We start from the raw sequence: 18,720 nt of genomic DNA on the forward strand, positions 1-18,720 counted from the left end.
AAGCCACCCCTCAGCTGACAAGTAATGTCCTGAGGTCTGAGCCTCATCCTTCTCTACTGTCCTAAATCTCCAAAGTCCATGGGATAAGTCAGACATCTGAGCCCTGAAATGCAACAGCTGTGCACACCTCATTGCAATCCCCTACAATGGGATGAAAGGATTAAAGCTTTAATTACAGAGGAATTAAAATACAGCATCTTTTAAAATGAGCAAACTTTAACTACCTTAAAAATGCCCTGTGGGTTTATTGTCTCTGTACAATAGCAGCTTTAAAAATAATTGCACAATATGATATATGCACATCTTAACTAGTCTATACAGCACTACAAAATTAAAGCTTAATTTCATATTATTGTGAGCAAAACAGAAGCGTAATCAATATAAAGGATCATGAAAGAGAAGTACTAATATATAGATTGTATTTTAACTTAATAGTTATTAAACAATACTAGTATTCTACGTCGTCCAATCTGTGAGGGAGATGGTTGAATATCTCCGACGAGCCTGTGTTGCAAGCTTTTGTCTTAGCTCTCGTACTCCAGTCATTAATTCACGCTCCTTGCTGTCGAGATCAGTTCTTCCTCTGTCTAAAGACACTGCAGTAATTAAACAAAATAATAGAGCAGAAGGGTCAATATCTAAAAAGGGTCATGTCTTTTTTTTGCAGCCAAATAGCGGAAGAACCTTCATAAAATGTAAAATACTGAAAACAGACGCGATTACAAGCATTCTACTACATTTAATAAATATTCTGGGGATTGAGGGACAAGAAAAAAAAGAGGCAGTAAAAAAAAAAACTCCAATTCTTAGAGGGCGCTTACAGCTGCGAACTACATAATGTCCCCTTGTCCCAAGCAAAAGAACTACTACCCTTTGGGTCATTATCTTCAAATCTTGGTATTCAGAGAGACCTGAGTGTCCTTGGGTGTAATTCCCGTATTGTTCAGTCACCTAAGAACTCACTTTTAGAGTGGAAGCAAGTCTTCCTCGATTTCGAAGGACTGCCTATGATGATGATGATGATGATGATGATGTACACAAATCACAGAAAGTTAACATGCAGGTACAGCAAACAATTAGGAAAGCAAATGGTATGTTAGCCTTTATTACAAAAGGATTGGAGTACAAGAGTAAAGTCTTACTACAATTACACAGAGCCTTGGCGAGACCACACCTCGAGTACTGTGCACAGTTTTGGTCTCCTTATCGAGGGAAGGATATGCTTGCCTTAGAGGGACTGCAACGAAGGTTCAGCAGACTAATTCCTGGGATTGTCCTATGAGGAGGGATTGAGTAGACTAGGCCTATATTCACTAGAGTTTAGAAGAATGAGAGATCTCATTGAAACATATAAAATTCTTAAGGGGATTAACAGGGTAGATGCTGGGAGGATGTTTCCCCTGGCTGTGGAGTCTAGAACTAGGGGTCACAGTTGTCGGTTATTTAGGACTTAGATAAGAAATGTCTTCACTCAAAGGGTTGTGAATCTTTGGAATTCTTTACCCCAGAGGGCTGTGGATGTCTAGTCGTTGAGTATATTCGAGACATAGATCTATAGATTTTTGGATATTAAGGGAATCCAGGGATATCGGGATAGTGTAGGAAAGTGCAGTTGAGGTAGAAGATCAGCCATGATCTTACTGAATGGCAGTGCAAGCACAATGTGCCGAATGGCCTACTCCTGCTCCTATTTCTTATGTTCTTAAAAGCAGCACAGGTTAATTGCTCCTATTAGATATGGGAAGAGCAGAAATGCCCTTGTTTCTACACAAGAGTGACTGCACTTCAAAAGTACATCATTGTCTGCAAAGCACTTTATGATGTCCTGAGGTAGTGAAAGGCTTTGTGTAAATGTAAGTCTTTCTTTCTTTATGCTAGGATGCAAGATAGTATGGATATTAGTAAATTTAACAATATATTTTCCTAAGTTCAGAGCTGAAGATAAACAAAATGTGATGTATAAAATCTTATTTGATAAAAGAATGCATTTGTAAGGGAGAAGAGGGTAATATTTAGTGTTTATGGACTCTACCTGCAGTCAAAGGGGGATAACTGCAACATGCAAAAGAAAAGAACTGGTGAAATGTATTGAAAGAGAGTGACACCTGCCTTAGGTTGGTGCTCAAGTAAAGGAGGCTGTTTTCCCAATCGGGTGGCTTTCAGTTTAGTACATAATAGCAACTCAAAATACAGGAGTTCAGCAAATAGCAAATGATTTTTGATGATACTGGAGTGTCCATGCTTTGTCAATTTATTCTCAGCATGTGAGTAACACATTTAGGTTACTTTATTGCCCATCTCCAGTTGCCCTGAAAGGTTTGAATATTTACAATAAGCCAGAAGTTTTTATGGCCACGTTTCCTGGCACTAGCCTATAAAATGACTAGATTTATTGAATTCAATTTCATAATTTGACATGGTCGGATTTGAACTCAAGACCTCTGGCTCGCTGGCCCAGTACCATAACCACGACAATAAAAATGAGATATATACAATTCTTCGAGAACAGGTACAGATGATTATCAAAATAAATCAACATATATCCAATGATCAAGCTAGCGTTGGGACTTGTGAATGAATGAAATAACCTTGTAGTCATGCGTAGGCAATGACTGGCTTGATTCAATTCCTGCACATTGAACAAACCAGAATGATTTTTCATAAAAACGGACAAAAAAATGGCCAAACCACAGAAAAACACGCAGCACAAAAATAAATCTCAACCGCTGATTCCAAAGTGATCTGGTTAAAGGCCGAGGGGTTCAGCTTCTGCGGTTGCCGATGATATTCTGTCTATTTGTTTTAAATAGGTGGAAAATCATAGAGTGATGGCACTAAAGCAGAAAATCCAGCCCATATATATGGGTTTGTTGATTATGAATATAGGGCCCAAGTTTCGGGCTGCGCCGTTCCCTGGACGCCCTTTTTTCGCGCCACACATTGCGCCTAAAAAAACCTCATCTATTCTCCGGCTCCCTGCAGGTCCTCTGGAGCTGGGCGTGGCGCAGCGCAGCATGAGCTGTGGGGGGCGGAGCCAGGTCCCTGCGCTGAAAACAGTGGGCGTGCATGTGCAGTAGCTCCAGGCGCCCAAAACTGTGGGAGGGGCCCGAAGCACGCAGCCCCTAGCCTGGCTGAATGGCCTCACTGGGGCTGTGTGAATAAGGCTCACCTCCCACGTCCAGCTCCCTCCCGACTGGACCCAACTTGACTCCCGCGCTCCCCCCCCCCCCACCGCCGACCCGACCAACGCTCTCCCCCCCCCCCCCCCCCCGGGACCTCCGCGACTCCCCCGACCCGACGCCACCTATCTGTAAATCCAGCCCGAAGTCTTGGGCCCGGCCCGTTCAGCCTTCTTCTCCCTTCCTGCCTCCTCCCTTCTCCCTTCTCCCTTCCTCCCCCCTCCCCCTCTCCCTCTCCCTCTCCCTCTCCCTCCTCCCCCCCTCGCTGTCAGAAACACAGACACTGATAGACAGAGAGTGAGAGACACACACACACAGACAGACAGAGAGATAGTGACATACTGCGGGGGGCCCCATCCCAGCACGCTGTTGGAGGACTCCCGGTGCTGCAGTCGGTAAGTAGAAAATGTTTTATTTATTGATTTTTTACATTTTTTTATTTTTTATAAATTTTTTTTGATTGATTTATTGGTTGATTTATTGATGTATTTATCATTTATTATTGATGATGGCTCTTTATTTGTAAAACTGAAGTGTTAAATGTTTGTAAACTTCCCTTTAAACCCCCCACCCCATTCCCTACACCTGATTTTCTAAGTGTAGACAAGGTTTTTCTGAGCGTACAAAAATCTACACTTACTCCATTCTAAGTTAGTTTGGAGTATGTTTTTACTGCCTAAACTTTCAAAATGGGCGTAAGTGGCCGGACACGCCCCCTTTTGAAAAAAAAATCTGTTCCAAACTGAAACTGTTCTAACTGACTAGAACTGGAGCAAACTAAATGCGGAGAATTGCAATTTCTAAGATACTCCATTCTAAACCAGTTGCTCCAAAAAAACAGGAGCAACTCAGGCCGAAACTTGGCCCCATAGTGAGGAGACTAACTCGTGGGATTTGTACATTCTAGAGGGTTGGAATGCTGGATTTCTGATCTTGTATTTGCAAATTACTCTTCTCTGCCTCCGCTGTCAATTTTATAGGGTGGAATACCCGGTAACAAATAAAAACATGCCCAATTTTCCCTGTAATTAACAATCCGTTACCAGTGTACATTTGTGCGCTTCTGCAATTTAGTTAGGATGTGATCACACATTCTTCTGTTTTTGCTGCACAGTGATGCCCCTCGGATGCTATCTACATAGTCTTTCACATAAACCTTCAGCATATTCGCAAGTAGGAACATGTCAAGCATTTGCCCAAAGTCAAACTACACAAGTCTGTTTCTTTTGTACTCTGACTTTAGGCATGAACGTCTATTGGAGAAGACTTGTATTGTACACTGATGCTCACTTCAAGTTGAAGGAGCAGCAAGAATGAGGATTGTGCAAGAACCCTGAAATGATGCTTCAAGATACACCGGTCTTTAGAAAGCACGTGTGTGATGAAATTTTAAACCACTTGCAACTTAAGTGTGGAACATTTCGGAAAAGAAATAGGTTAAAACTTATTTACACAAAAAATGTGAAAGTTCGCTGATTTGGGGAAAAAAATATTCATAGCTCTAATTAGGTTGCCACTAACTTTCTAACACACGCTTACACTGAACAGAAGAGTCCAAGGACACATCATTCAAACACAGTCTGCCAGGCTTTTGGACTCCACTGCTTTGTAAGAGATCCCTTCTTTGGTTCGTTGAACATTTAGTTCTCGTGTCACAAAGCCTCTCTAGGAAGGAATAAGAAAGACAAACTCACATACCACTGCAACAGAGTTCAATTTAAAATCATACGATTTTAGGGTTAGGGTTAGGGGAACAAGAATGTTGCTCAGTAATTAACGGTGTAGAGCACTGTTCCCATTAATCTTTTCTTTGAGTGCACAGCCCATTCAAAATAACCCGCATGTGCGGTTTTTCATATTTAAAAGCCGATGAGCTGGCTAAGCGAGAGATGCAGAGCATTGCATGACCACAGGTAACATTGGTGTACAGTGTCGGAAAACACAGAAAAGTTCTTGTTTCTCTTCATTTCTGTAAGTAATTTAATTCCAATACATTCTTCCATTCCTTGTCGCTGTCCCACCATGACTATTCTTATTTTAGCCACTAACTGGCTATTCAGAAGTGCAAGAGAACAGTCACGATGGTCTCCTTCTGTACTGTATGATTCAATGACAGGACTTCCCCTCTATTGATAGAAAGTACCCTGTCTTTAAATGGCATCGCTGCCTTTCTCTCAGTCGCTCAAGAGTCCAGCTAAGCTCAGAAATTTACAATGTGGTACATAAAGAGTAAAAAACTCCAGCATATCTCTGTGAACAGAATGTTTTGACAGCTTCTTTGTCAAAAATAATAATTTTCCAGCTGAAATTTTTTTTGCCTAAATATGCTACAAAAATCAAATCTTCCCCATTTTCCTGCTGGATTCTCCCAGTGCGCACAATTCACATTCTGCTGATTTCCTTTCCCATTTTTGGAGCATTGTCTGACAACCCAACTTGCTGTTGTTTTTCAAAGATGTGAATATTAAATACCCAAAAACTCAACCAATTTGAGATGACATTGAATAGTGTGCAATAGTTTACACTTCTTTCCAGCTTTTTAAAGTGTTTGCTGACACTTTTGTCAAAGTAGTCAATTTGAATTTCTGACGTCTGCCCGTTGTTTTCCATACCCCCCCCAACCACCAACATGGGCCTAACTTATCGGTCCTATAAAAGGGGCTTTATTCTAGTTCTACTGAAGGCTTACACCTGAAGTGTTAACCTTCCTTGTTCAAGTGCCAATCAACCAGCTGTGCATTTCCAGTATTTTGCTATCATATGTTTCTAATAACATTGAAAAACGGTTTGGGCGTTCACCAAAAGAATGGTGTCGATTTTTGTGTGGGTGTCCACCAAGTTCCACTGCTCGGCTCATTTCATCTGGCAACAACTGGCGACTGTGAGCATCGGCGGCAGCAGCTCTCTCTTGTTGGTTTGCTTCTAACTGAACATGCCTTTCGACAACCTCATTCCACTATACAAGGAAAACAAAATGAAACAGGCTTTAGAGTTACACTGAAATTAAATTGAACCCCCTGCCACCACCCCACCCCAATAATTTGCAATTGCTTCCCTGCAATGCCACTCCACCTTCACAATTCACAGCCATTAGCTACTTACATTGTTTTAGAAGCCAACTTGCTTATATTGCATTAAGTTGACTAAGCATGTTCCATTAAGTTGACTAATTTGTGAACACATTTTTCTAGAATATAGGTTTGTATATGACGGCAATACTCAGTGTTAAAACGTAAATTTAACTCCTAGCTCCCTAAATTCAGCTTGTAGGACCTTATCCCGTTTTTTTACCTATATTGTTGGTACCTATATGCACCACGACAACTGGCTGTTCACCCTCCCCCTCCAGAATGCCCTGCAGCCGCTCCGAGACATCCTTGAGCCTTGCACCAGGGAGGCAACATACCATCCTGGAGTCTCGATTGCGGCCGCAAAAGCACCTACCTATTCCCCTTACAATAGAATCCCCTACCACTATAGCTCTCCCACTCTTTTTCCTGCCCTCCTGTGCAGCAGAGCCACCCATGGTGCCATGAACTTGGCTGCTGCTGCCTTCCCCGATGAGTCATCTCCCCCAACAGTACCCAAAACGGTGTATCTGTTTTGGAGGGAGATGACCGCAGGGGACCCATGTACTACCTTCCTTCCACTGCTCTGCCTGATGGTCACCCATTCCCTATCTGCCTGTGTAACCAACTCACTAAACACGCTCTACACGAAATGCTGTGCTCCAGAGTGAGTCCATGCGCAGCTCCAGTGCCGCAATGCGGTCTGTCAGGAGATGCAGTGGACACACTTCCTGCACACATAGTAGTCAAGGACACTGGCAACGTCCTTGACTTCCCACATTGCACAGGAGGAGCATGACACGGGTCTCGATTCTCCTGCCATGACTTAACCCTTAAATTAACTTAATTTGGCAAAAATGCCAAAGGTTACCTACTGATAAGAAAAAGAAAACGAAAAAGATTAAATATTCACCAATCCACCAACCAATCACTTACCCGCTTGGTTGTGACGTCACACTTTGATTTCTTATTACTTCTTTGTTTACTCTTGTCCCTGCACCAGCTAGCTGCTCTCGAACTGCTGCTCCGACTGCCCGAACTCCTGGCCTTTTATATGCCTCGATCCTCGACCTCCCGCTGCTTCTGATTGCCCGAACTCCTAGCCTTTTATAGGCCTCGAATCTCGACCTCCCGCTGCTCCCCCGACTGCCCAAACTCCTGGCCTTTTATAGGCCTCGATCCTCGACCTCCTGCTGCTCGGACTGCCCGAACTCCTGGCCTTTTATAGGCCTCGATCCTCGACCTCCCGCTGCTCCCGACTGCCCGAACTCCTGGCCTTTTATAGGCCTCGATCAATAATCTCCCGCTGCTCCAGACTGCTGCCTCCCGCTAGTGGGAGTTGTGTACAGACCAACAAACAGTAGTAGTGAGGTTGGGGATGGCATCAAACAGGAAATTACGGATGCGTGCAATAAAGTTACAGCAGTTATTATGGGTGATTTTAATCTGCATATTGATTGAGCTAACCAAACTGGTAGCAATACGGTATAGGAGGATTTCCTGGAGTGTATAAGGGATGGTTTTCTAGACCAATGCGTCGAGGAACCAACTAGAGAGCTGGCCATCTTAGACTGGGTGTTGTGTAACGAGAGAGGATTAATTAGCAATCTTGTTGTGCGAGGCCCCTTGGGGAAGAGTGATCATAAATGGTAGAATTCTTCATCAAGATGGAGAGTGACACAGTTAATTCAGAGACGTGAATTGGCTAGAATACACTGGCGAATGATACTTAAAAGGGTTGACGGTGGATAGGCAATGGCAGATATTTAAAGATCCATGGATGAATTTCAACAATTGTACAGCCCTGTCTGGCGTAAAAATAAAACGGGGAAGGTGGCTCAACCGTGGCCAACAAGGGAAATTAGGGATGGTGTTAAATCCAAGGAAGAGGCATATAAATTGGCCAGAAAAAGCAGCAAACCTGAGGACTGGGAGAAACTTAGAATTCAGCAGAGGAGGACAAAGGGTTTAATAATAAGGAGGAAAATAGCGTATGAGGGTAAGCTTGCAGGGAACATAAAAACTGATTGCAAAAGCTTCTATAGATATGTGAAGAGAAAAAGATTAGTGAAGACAAATGTAGGTCCCTTGCAGTCAGAATCAGGTGAATTTATAATGGGGAACAAAGAAATGGCAGATCAATTGAACAAATACTTTGGTTCTGGCTTCACGAAGGAAGACACAAATAACCTTCCGGAAATGCTAGGGAACCGAGGCGAGGAGGAACTGAAGGAAATCCTTATTAGTCAGGAAATTGTGTTAGGGAAATTGATGGGATTGAAGGTTGATAAATCCCCAGGGCCTGATAGTCTACATCCCAGAGTACTTAAGGAAGTGGCCCTAGAAATAGTGGATGCATTGGTGATCATTTTCCAACAGTCTATCGACTCTGGATCAGTTCCTATGGGTTGGAGGATAGCTAATGTAACCCCACTTTTTAAAAAAGGAGGAAGAGAAAACAGGGAATTATGGACTGGTTAGCCTGACATCGGTAGTGGGGAAAATGTTGGAAGCAATTATTAAAGATGTAATAGCAGCGCATTTGGAAAGCAGTGACAGGATCGGTCCAAGTCAGCATGGATTTATAAAAGGGAACTCATGCTTGACAAATCTTCAAGAATTTTTTGAGGATGTAATTAGTAGAGTGGACAAGGGAAAACCAGTGGATGTGGTGTATTTGGACTTTCAAAAGACTTTTGACAAGTCCCACACAAGAGATTAGTGTGCAAAATTAAAGCACATGGTATTGGGGGTAATGTATTGACATGGATAGAGAACTGGTTGGCAGACAGGAAGCAAAGAGTAGGAATAAACGGGTCCTTTTCAGAATGGCAGGCAGTGACTAGTGGGGTACCGCAAGGCTCAGTGCTGGGACCCCAGCTATATACAATATACATTAATGATTTAGATGAAGGAATTGAATGTAATATTTCCAAGTTTGCAGATGACACTAAGCTGGGTGGCAGTGTGAGCTGTGAGGAGGATGCTAAGAGGCTGCAGAGTGACTTGGACAGGTTAGGTGAGTGGGCAAATGCATGGCAGATGCAGTATAATGTGGATAAATGTGAGGTTATCCACTTTGGTGGCAAAAACAAGGCGGCAGAATATTATCTGAATGGTGACAGATTAAGAAAAGGGGAGGTGCAACGAGACTTGGGTGTCATGGTACATCAGTCATTGAAAGTTGGCATGCAGGTCCAGCAGGCGGTGAAGAAGGCAAATGGCATGTTGGCCTTCATAGCGAGAGGATTTGAGTACAGGAGCAGGGAGGTCTTACTGCAGTTGTACAGGGCCTTGGTGAGGCCACACCTTGAATATTGTGTACAGTTTTGGTCTCCTAATCTGAGGAAGGACATTCTTGCTATTGAGGGAATGCAGCGAAGGTTCACCAAACTGATTCCCAGGATGGCAGGACTGACATATGAAGAAAGATTGGATCGACTAGGCTTATATTCACTGGAATTTAGAAGAATGAGAAGGTATCTCATAGAAACATATAAAATTCTGACGGGACTGGACAGGTTAGATGCAGGAAGAATGTTCCCGACGTTGGGGACATCCAGAACCAGGGGTCACAGTCTAAGGGTAAGGGGTAAGCCATTTAGGACCGAGATGAGGAGAAACTTCTTCACTCAGAGAATTGTGAACCTGTGGAATTTTCTACCACAGAAAGTTGTTGAGGCCAGTTCGTTAGATATATTCAAAAGGGAGTTAGATGTGGCCCTTACGGCTAAAGGGATCAAGGGGTATGGAGAGAAAGCAGGAAAGGGGTACTGAAGTTGCAAAAATGATCAGCCATGATCATATTAAATGGTGGTGCAGGCGCCAAGGGCTGAATGGCCTACTCCTGCACCTATTTTCTATGTTTCTATGCAAAGCAAAAATGAAAAGTTAGAAGAAAGAACTTGCATTTATATAGTATCTTTCACATACTCAGGACTTCGCAAAGCACTTAAATTATAGGATTAACAATTCCCATGGTAACGATTTAAAGTCAACATGCCAATTTACTGATATGTTTGGTTACTTGATGATAGCCAATCAGAGGGTTAAATTAGGCTTACTTCTTTGAACACAAAATCGGCACTGAACTGTTAATGATTTCCTGAAGGAATATTTCAGAATCACTTGCCCCACCAGTCTGTAGTTAAAAACAATGACAATGCAACCCATTTGTTAGTGAGAGATTGCTAATTACACCACTGGGATAACATGACTGAACAAATGCTTGCATAAAGGTAATCTCCCAACCTGGGCATTTGATTAGTGATTTTAACATCTCTCCTCTAAATACTGATCTTGAGATGGTAAGCAAGTTAAAAGTACATGTACAAATAATCAGTCAGTCCTCAGCTGGAGCATTGTGGCTAATTCTGGGCTGATGTCAAGGAATGATGTCAAGGCCTTGGAGTTATTATGATCTGGAATGCATTGCCTGAAAGGGTGGTGGAAGTAGATAGGAATAAACATAACTTTTTCGGGTCGGCAGGCTGTAACTAGCAGGAGGATCAGTGCTTGGATCTCAGCTATTTACAATCTATATTAATGAGTTAGATGAAGGGATTGAGTATAACGTATCCAAGTTTGCCGATGATAAAAAGTTAGGTGGGAAAGTAAGCTGTGAGGAGGACGCAAAGAGGCTTCAGAGAGATATATGGGCTCAATTTTCCCCAAAGCTTTTTTTTTGGCGTACTTGAAGAGTTACGCCCGTTTTTCGGAGGCCCAAGTACGCCAAAAAAAAATGTTCTAAGTTGCCCCGTTTGATTTCTTCATTTTGGTGCAGGCTAACCTGTCCTTTAGTTTTGGGGGTGGAGCCTTGATCTGCCAAAAAAAAAATCGGGTTGCCACGGTAACCAGGGACACAATGCGGGCTGAGGCTGGAAAATGATACTGACAGCTCAGCTTGAAACCTGCACAAGCACATTGCAGCAACTTACCTCCATTAAATTATTAAAGTCTTCGCCTCCCCCCCCCCCGATCCCTGCCCCTAGCCTTGGCCGAGTGGCTTGCTGGTCCGCTCCCCCGCCCCTAGTCCTGACTGAGTGGCCTCCCGGTCCGCTCCCCCGGCCCCTAGTCCTGGGCGAGTGGCTTGCCAGTCCCCTCCCCCGCCCCTAGCCCTGGGCTTGCTGGTCTGCTCCCCCGGCCCTAGCCCTGGCTGAGTGGCCTGCCGGTCCGCTCCCCCGCCCCTATCCCAGGCCGCTCCCCTGCACCTATCTCAGGCCGAATAGCCTCCTCCCTCCCGGTCCCTGCACTCAACTATACCCAAAAGGTATCCCCCCTCTCTCTTACCTCTCCTGCTATCCGGGCATCTGCTGCACTTACCTGCGTCAATTTCCTTAACTCTCCAGAAGGTTTTTCTACAGAGGCCTAAGAAGAACTGGAGTAACTCTGAACTGGCCAAACTTGCCTAAATGGCCAGAATTCGCACAGGTGGCAGGTTATGCCCCCTTTGGCTGAAAAAAAAACTTACCTAAAAAAATCATAACTAATTGAGTTACGATGGTGAAAATTGATCGGGGAAACTGTTTTTTTTTTTAAAACTTAGGCCAAAAAAAAGTGGCCTGCGCCAAAAAAACGGCGCAAATCACTGGGGAAAATTGAGCCCATAGACAGGTTGACAGAGTGACAAAGAACATGGCAAATGGAATACAATGTGGGAAGTGTGAAGTTATCCACTTTCGTAGGAAAAACAAAAAAAAGAGTATTTTTTGAATGGTGAGAGACTGGGAAATGCATTCAGAGGGACCTGGGTGTCCTTGTTCATGAATCGTATAAAGTTAACATGCAGGTACAGCAAGCAATTAAGAAAGCAAACGGTATGTTAGCCTTTGTTACAAAGGGAATGGAGTATAAGAGTAAAGGGGACCAAAATTTAGCTCCTCAAAAAGGCCTCTTACCGCCAGAAAGTGGCAGAGTCGAGTGACCGCGGTTCAATGGTCGCCGCCAGCGAAATTTAGCACAGGGATTTTTTTGGCGGTCCCCACTACCGCCCCGCTGCTGTCGACCGTCCCAAGTGCGTCATCAAAGGGCACACCGCCGATCTCCCACACCCTCCAGCAAAATCTTTAATCCACTGCGCGGTGCCCCCGACAGCTTTTTCTGTCGGTGCGCCATGGCAGCGCGGCGGCCCTTCGGGGGAGGGGGGCGCACTGCCGCAGCCGCCCTGTTTTTTTTTGTCGGCCAACTGCCGAGGCCGAAACCCTCCCCAGTAGCCCAGTGGACCTAAGTTTCAAAATGCCGAAGGCCCTCCCCTTCAAGTGAAGGAGCGAGCGTGATGATGCACACGCTCTGCTCCACTGCTGACTGAAAGCGGTGGAGATTCCATGCCACCTCCACTTCTGCCCCCATTATGACCAACTTCCGGTCCGCTTCAAAAAAGACGACAAAGAGCTGAATTTACCGAAACAGGCTACCTCATCCGACATGGTGGAAAAAACACTTCAGGAGCAGAAGGGGTTCAGGCAGAGGTAAATTTCGGCCCCAAGAAGTCTTACTACAATTATACAGGGCATTGGTGAAGCCACACCTGGAGTACTATGTACAGTTCTGGTCTCTTCACCGAAGGAAAGACACATTTACTTTAGAGGGAGTCAATGAAAGTTCGCTAGACTGGTTCCTGGGATGAGGGGATTGCCCTATGAGGAGAGCTTGAGTAGACTAAATTCCTTAGAGTTTAGAAGAATAAGAGGTGATCTATTTGAAATATATACAATCTTTAGGGGCGTCACACAGTTAATGCTGAGAAAATGTTTTCCCTAGCTGGGGAATCTACAACATGAGGTCACAGTCTCAGAATAAGGGGTCAGTCATTTAGGACTGAGATGAGAAGTTTCTTCACTCAAAGGGTTGTGAGTCTTTGGAATTCTCTACCCCAGAGAGCTGTGGATGCTCAGTCATTGAGTATATTCAAGACAGCGGTCGATAGATTTTTGGGAATTAAGGGATATGGGGATAGTGCGGGAAGGTGGAGTTTAGGTAGAAGATCAGACATGATCTTGTTGAATGGCAGAGCAGGCTCGAAGGGACAAATGGCATACTCCAGCTCCTATTTCTTATGTTCTTATAGATTCAATAGCAACTTTCAAAAGGGACTTGGACAAATACTTGGAGAAACTGCAAGGCTATGGGGAAAGAGCAGAGGAGTAGGAATAATTCAATAGCTCTTTCAATGAGCCAATACAGGCACAATGGGCCGAATGGCCTCCTTCAGTGCTGTGAAATTGAGTGATTCTATAAAGTGGCATACAATCAAAGGATTCCAGAACTGGACATTTCTCAATTGTTATCACAGAAAGAATTTAAATACCCAATAAAATTGAGGTATGTACTTGAACACATTAGCCCAGGAACGTTCAATTTTTTGAGCTGGGGCCTGTTACTAATGTCAAAACCTGCGAGTGAGTTGCATGAATATGCAGAAATCCGAGCATGGTTATCATTTGGGTTCATTGTAGCTTTATAATCTTCACACATCTGTATCATGATGTGACTTGACTATTTCAACACACCCCTGGATGGCCTCCCTTCTTCCACCCTCTATAAACTTAAGCTCATCTGAAACTCTGCTGCCTGTATTCTAACTCACACCAAGTCCCGTTCACCCATCACCCGTGGTCGCTGATCTACATAGGCTCCCGGTTAAGCAACGCCTCGATTTTAAAATTCTCATCCTTGTTTTCAAATCTGTCCACAGCCCTCTTTATCTTTGTAACCTCCTCCAGCTCTACAACTCAGATATCTGCACTCCTTCAATTCTGGCCTCTTGCGCATCCCCAATTTTAATTGCTCCACCAATGACGGCCTTGCCTTCAGCTATCTAGGCCCCAAGGTCTGGAATTCCATCCCTAAACCTCCCCATCTCTCCTTCCTCCTTAAGATGCTCCTTAAAACCTACCTCTTTGACCAACATAAGAACATATGAAATAGGAGCAGAGTAGACCATATGGTCCCTCAAGCCTGCTTTGCCATTTACTATGTTCATGGCTAATCCGATCATGGACTCAGGTCCACTACCCTGCCCGCTCCCCATAACCCCTTATTCCCTTTTGGCTTTTGGCCGTCTGTCTTAATATTCACTTTGTGGCTCAGTATCAAATTTTGCTTGATAACATACTGTGAAGTACTTTGGGATGTTTTATTATATTAAAGGCTCTATATAAATACAAGTTTGTCTTGTTGTAGTTGGAAACTTGACAAAAAGGCAAATAGCTGTACTAAAATAATCACTGGCTAAATACAGTAGCTCTATCTGCAATATAAATACCCAGCATGTACTTATCCAGACAGCATAAACTCTTCCTCACTTGCCTTACCTCAATATAATCTAGTATTCTGAAACATTACTAGACATCAAATAATTAAACATGCTTGTGTTGCCTTCCAATGGAACTTCTTTCTCATTCTCAATTAATATGGGGAGTGTGGAGAAAAGCATATTTATGCTTAAAGCACATGAATAGAAAGTCCATTTCATAATTTGTTCCACTTTCACACTCGATATTACTCACCTGCTTGCCTTCAACTTCTTTCATCGCATGCAACAGCTTGGCTTCCCTTTCTCTATTCTCACTTGCAAGGCGTGCCAACTCTGCTTGGCATTTTTCCCGATCCAAATTGTACACACTTTGCTTGTGCAGCATCTGTGCTTGCCAGTCCATGTTGGCAAACAGCTGATCAGTTTCAGCTAGCCCCTCTTCAACATTCTGGCCAGATATATAACAAATTTTCATTAATAAAAAACAGTATAAATTCTCTAATTTCACTTAAACCAGGCTGGAACCAGTATCCTTGCAAATCGAATAACTAGGGCAGTGAACAAGGCTTTAAACTAATGAAGGAGTGGGAGGATTCAGGAAAAAGTAAATTTTAAAGCAGCAAGGGAAATGTCAAGGCTCTAGTGTTTTGGGCAAAAATAATCAGAGTGGGTCAGGAAGGGACAAAGAGAGTGACACAGGTAATAGGGCATCAGTGACTAACATGACATCAGGGAAAATAGAAAAAAGTCAAAGCTAAAGGCACTATGTGCACGAAGCTATCGCAACAAAATAGATAAATTAATTGCGTGGATAGAAATTAATAGGTTTAATCTAATAGTCATTATTATGGAGACGTGGTTGCAAAGTGACCAAGGTTGGGAACTAAATATTCCAGGATACTTAACTTTTAGAAGAGATAGGCAAATGTAAAAGGAGGAGGGGTAGCCCTGATAATAAAGGATGGGATAAAGACTAGCGAGAAAGGATCTCAGCTCGGAAAATCAAGAAGTAGAATCAGTTTGGGTGGAGCTAAGAAACAGCAAGGGGCAGAAAACATTGGTGGGAGTTGTTTATAGGACCCCAAACAGTAGTTGTAATGCAAGTATAAATCAGTAAATTAGAGGCGCATGTAACAAAGGTAATACAGTAATCATGGGGGACTTTAATCTACATATAGACCGGGCAAACCAAATTTGCAGTAATAGTGTGGAGAACGAGTTCATGGAGTGTATACAAGATAGTTTTCCAGATCAGTATGTTGAGGAAACAACTAGGGAACAGGCTATTTTAGATCTAGTACCTGTATTGTGCAATGAGAAAGGGTTAATGTAGTAAAGGGGCCTTTAGTGGAGAGTGATCATAATATGATAGAATTTTATATTGATGAACTGGCATCAACAACTCTCTGCGGCAAGAAATTCCACAGGTTAACAACTCAGTGAAGAAGTTTCCCCTCATCTCAGTCCTAAATGGCCAACCCTTTATCCTAATAATGCCTGTTTCACATACATGAAAACAGAAAGGAGTGATATTTGAATTATTTGCTGCAACCTAAACTTCACAAACTGCTCTGTACCCAACTCCCCACATAATTTGGAGCATCCCCTTGCGTAATAATTCTACATGAAAAATTACCGTCTTAAAATACATGTCGTAATACTGTACCAGTAATGGTTTATTATGAATTGTGAAATAAACCTCAATTTTCTCATGACTGTAACCTTCATGGGTCTTTAGTGACATGAAATAATAAAAGGCCACTCCATTCAACAGGCCCAGCAACAGATTATATATAGATAGTGGTGTCCTGTACTCCCACAACTTGTTTATTCTTAAGCTGTAAGAGTTTTAAGCCACAGAATCATCAATGTTACTTTCCCCTGGACCTTCCCTAATGCATCTTTTGAAGTAGTTGTGGGCTTACTATGATGTGGATTCATCTTCTCCTAGTACACTGAATGATTTGATTTTTTACTGTTTTTGTCTTTATGTGGGCATGTCGTCCATAGATCTATATTCCCTATGCTTACTGTGTGAGGTTTGTGTGACAACCGAGGCATACACCTACATTAATGTCGCTCAGCCACTTGTTGAGCTGCTAATCTGCATTTAAACCTGCAAGGTATATGAACTATTTCATTTTGTAACAAAATAATAAAGTACTGCCACTATAAGGCTACAACAGAACAATACATTCAAAGTATTTCAAATTTAGTTAAGCCTATGGGTAACTACAATACATAAACAGTCAATTCTGAAAAAAAAAATCACATTTCAGCCTCCTGGAGTTAAGTTTCATACAACAACAGCCTGGAGCACAAAAAACATGTTTTATACGCCGTACTCTACACCATACTCTTCCTTAATCTCTCTTTCTGGATTCCTTATGCTTGTGTTTTTTTATGTTTTTTCTTTTTGTGTAATCGTTCAGTCTTTTCTGAATGCTTGTTGTGCCTTTTGGTATCTGCAAGGTCCTGCTCACTGTTTGCGTCTGACATCTCAGACGAATGGGACTCGGAGGAAGATACCTTTTCTTTACTCTTCTTCCGTTTCTTCTTTTCTTTTTCCTTCTTTTTCTTCTTTGGAGGTTGAAATTCAGATTGGCTGGAGCAGTCAGCTGGTTCCACCTCATCATCAGGAACTAGACTATATTTAACGCCTCCAGGCTGCATGAAGCAGTCTTTCGCAAAATGTCCTTTACATCCACATTTTTTGCAGACTGTGTTTAGGACAGCTTCGAGTGTTATCTTCTGCCCCGTAAAGTCTCTAAACTTGCGTTTCCTTCGCTCATCCTGGTCAAGAGCAACATTATTTGGATCGAGATCCATCCCAGACCCTTGATTGACAGCCTTCATTGAAAGAGAAAGCTTGACTTTGCCATCCTTCATCTCTTTTCCAATTACTTTAACCCAAACTTTTTCTCCAACATCAACAATCTCGGCAATAATAACAATAATGGGCAATAAAGAAATGGCAGAGACATTAAACAAATACTTTGTATCTGTCTTCACAGTAGAAGACACAAAAAACATTCCGGAAATAGTGGGAAACCAAGGGTCTAGAGAGAATGAGGAACTTAAAGAAATTGTAAAAGGTTGAATCTCCCTTATTCGGCACCCTCGGGACCTGGCCTGTTCCACATGAGGGATTTTGCCGGATAGAGGGAGGTCATGTTTGGGTGGACTGCGCCTTTAAACGCTGTTGCTGGGCTGGGGTGCTGCTGTGGTCAGTGTGTGTGTGCGCCGATTGGCTGTAACGACTGTCAGTCAGTCAGCCAGTCAGTATGCAGGGGGCTGAGAGGAGTCAGCGTGCCCAGAATAGTTGGCAGGCTGGCGGGCCCCGAAGAATCAGTGGGCCCCAAAGATTCGGCCCAACCCCCCAGAGGTAGCCCTGTGGGGAGGAGCAGCCAGCCCTCGGACTGTGGCTGCAGGAGTTCTAGCAGGGTGACAAGGAGGAGGCAGCCGATCGAGAAAGATTATATTGGTGAGTAGGATTTTGACCGGCTGCCTTCTGCGCATGCACCACCAGGAATGGTTCCGGACGAGGGGTGGTGCCTGATAAGGGAGTCCAGGATAAGAGAGGTTCAACCTATATAAGTAAAGACATAAGTCTCAATTTTCTCCGAAGCTTTTTTTTGGCGTACTTGAAGAGTTACACACCAATTACTTCAAAAAAAAATGTTCTAAGTTTCTCCGTTTGATTTCTTCATTTTGGCGTGGCCTAATCTGTCCTTTAGTTTTGGGGTGGAGCCTTGATCTACGCCAAAAAGATCAGGTTGCCACGGTAACCAGGGACACAATGCGGGCTGAGGTTGCAAAGTGAAACATACAGCCAGCTCGCAACACATTAAAATACACTGCAGCAACTTAAAAATGCATTAAAATACACTGCAGCAATTTAAAAATGCATTAAAATACATTGCAGCAACTTACCTCCAATTATTAAAGATCCCTCCCCCCAACCCCCGATGCCGATTCCCGTCCCATTCCAGGCCGAAGGGCTTGCCGGTCCGCTCCCGCGCCCGTTCCTAGCCCCGAGTGTCTTGCTGGTCCCGTTCCCCCGCCCCTAGTCCTGGCTGAAGGGCATGCCGATCTGCTCCCTCGCCCGCCCCAGTGCTGGCCGAGTGGCCTCCTGGTCTACTCCCCCGCCCCTAGCCTGGCCGAGTGGCCTCCTGGTCTACTCCCCCACCCCTAGCCTGGCTGAGTGGCATCCAGGTCT

At 43.6% G+C, this 18,720-nt stretch overlaps 1 protein-coding gene and 1 pseudogene across 2 annotated transcripts in view; both read right to left on the reverse strand.

The window, feature by feature from the left end:
* Positions 1–238: 238 nt before the first annotated feature.
* tbc1d31 (TBC1 domain family, member 31) overlaps positions 239–18,720 on the reverse strand; it is a 92,676-nt gene continuing 74,194 nt past the window's right edge. For both annotated transcript variants that reach the window (XM_070888719.1, XM_070888713.1), the window contains 4 exons: positions 14,755–14,949; positions 5,979–6,135; positions 4,719–4,844; positions 239–596 (listed from right to left, as the gene is read on the reverse strand). In XM_070888719.1, the coding sequence (XP_070744820.1) occupies positions 457–596; positions 4,719–4,844; positions 5,979–6,135; positions 14,755–14,949 (618 nt within the window). In that variant the 3' untranslated portion in view covers positions 239–456. The remainder of the gene's footprint in view (positions 597–4,718; positions 4,845–5,978; positions 6,136–14,754; positions 14,950–18,720) is intronic.
* Positions 16,865–17,534, reverse strand: LOC139261361 (zinc finger CCHC domain-containing protein 17-like; annotated as a pseudogene).

Source organism: Pristiophorus japonicus, chromosome 1, assembly GCF_044704955.1.
Source record: "Pristiophorus japonicus isolate sPriJap1 chromosome 1, sPriJap1.hap1, whole genome shotgun sequence".
NCBI lineage: Eukaryota > Metazoa > Chordata > Chondrichthyes > Pristiophoridae > Pristiophorus > Pristiophorus japonicus.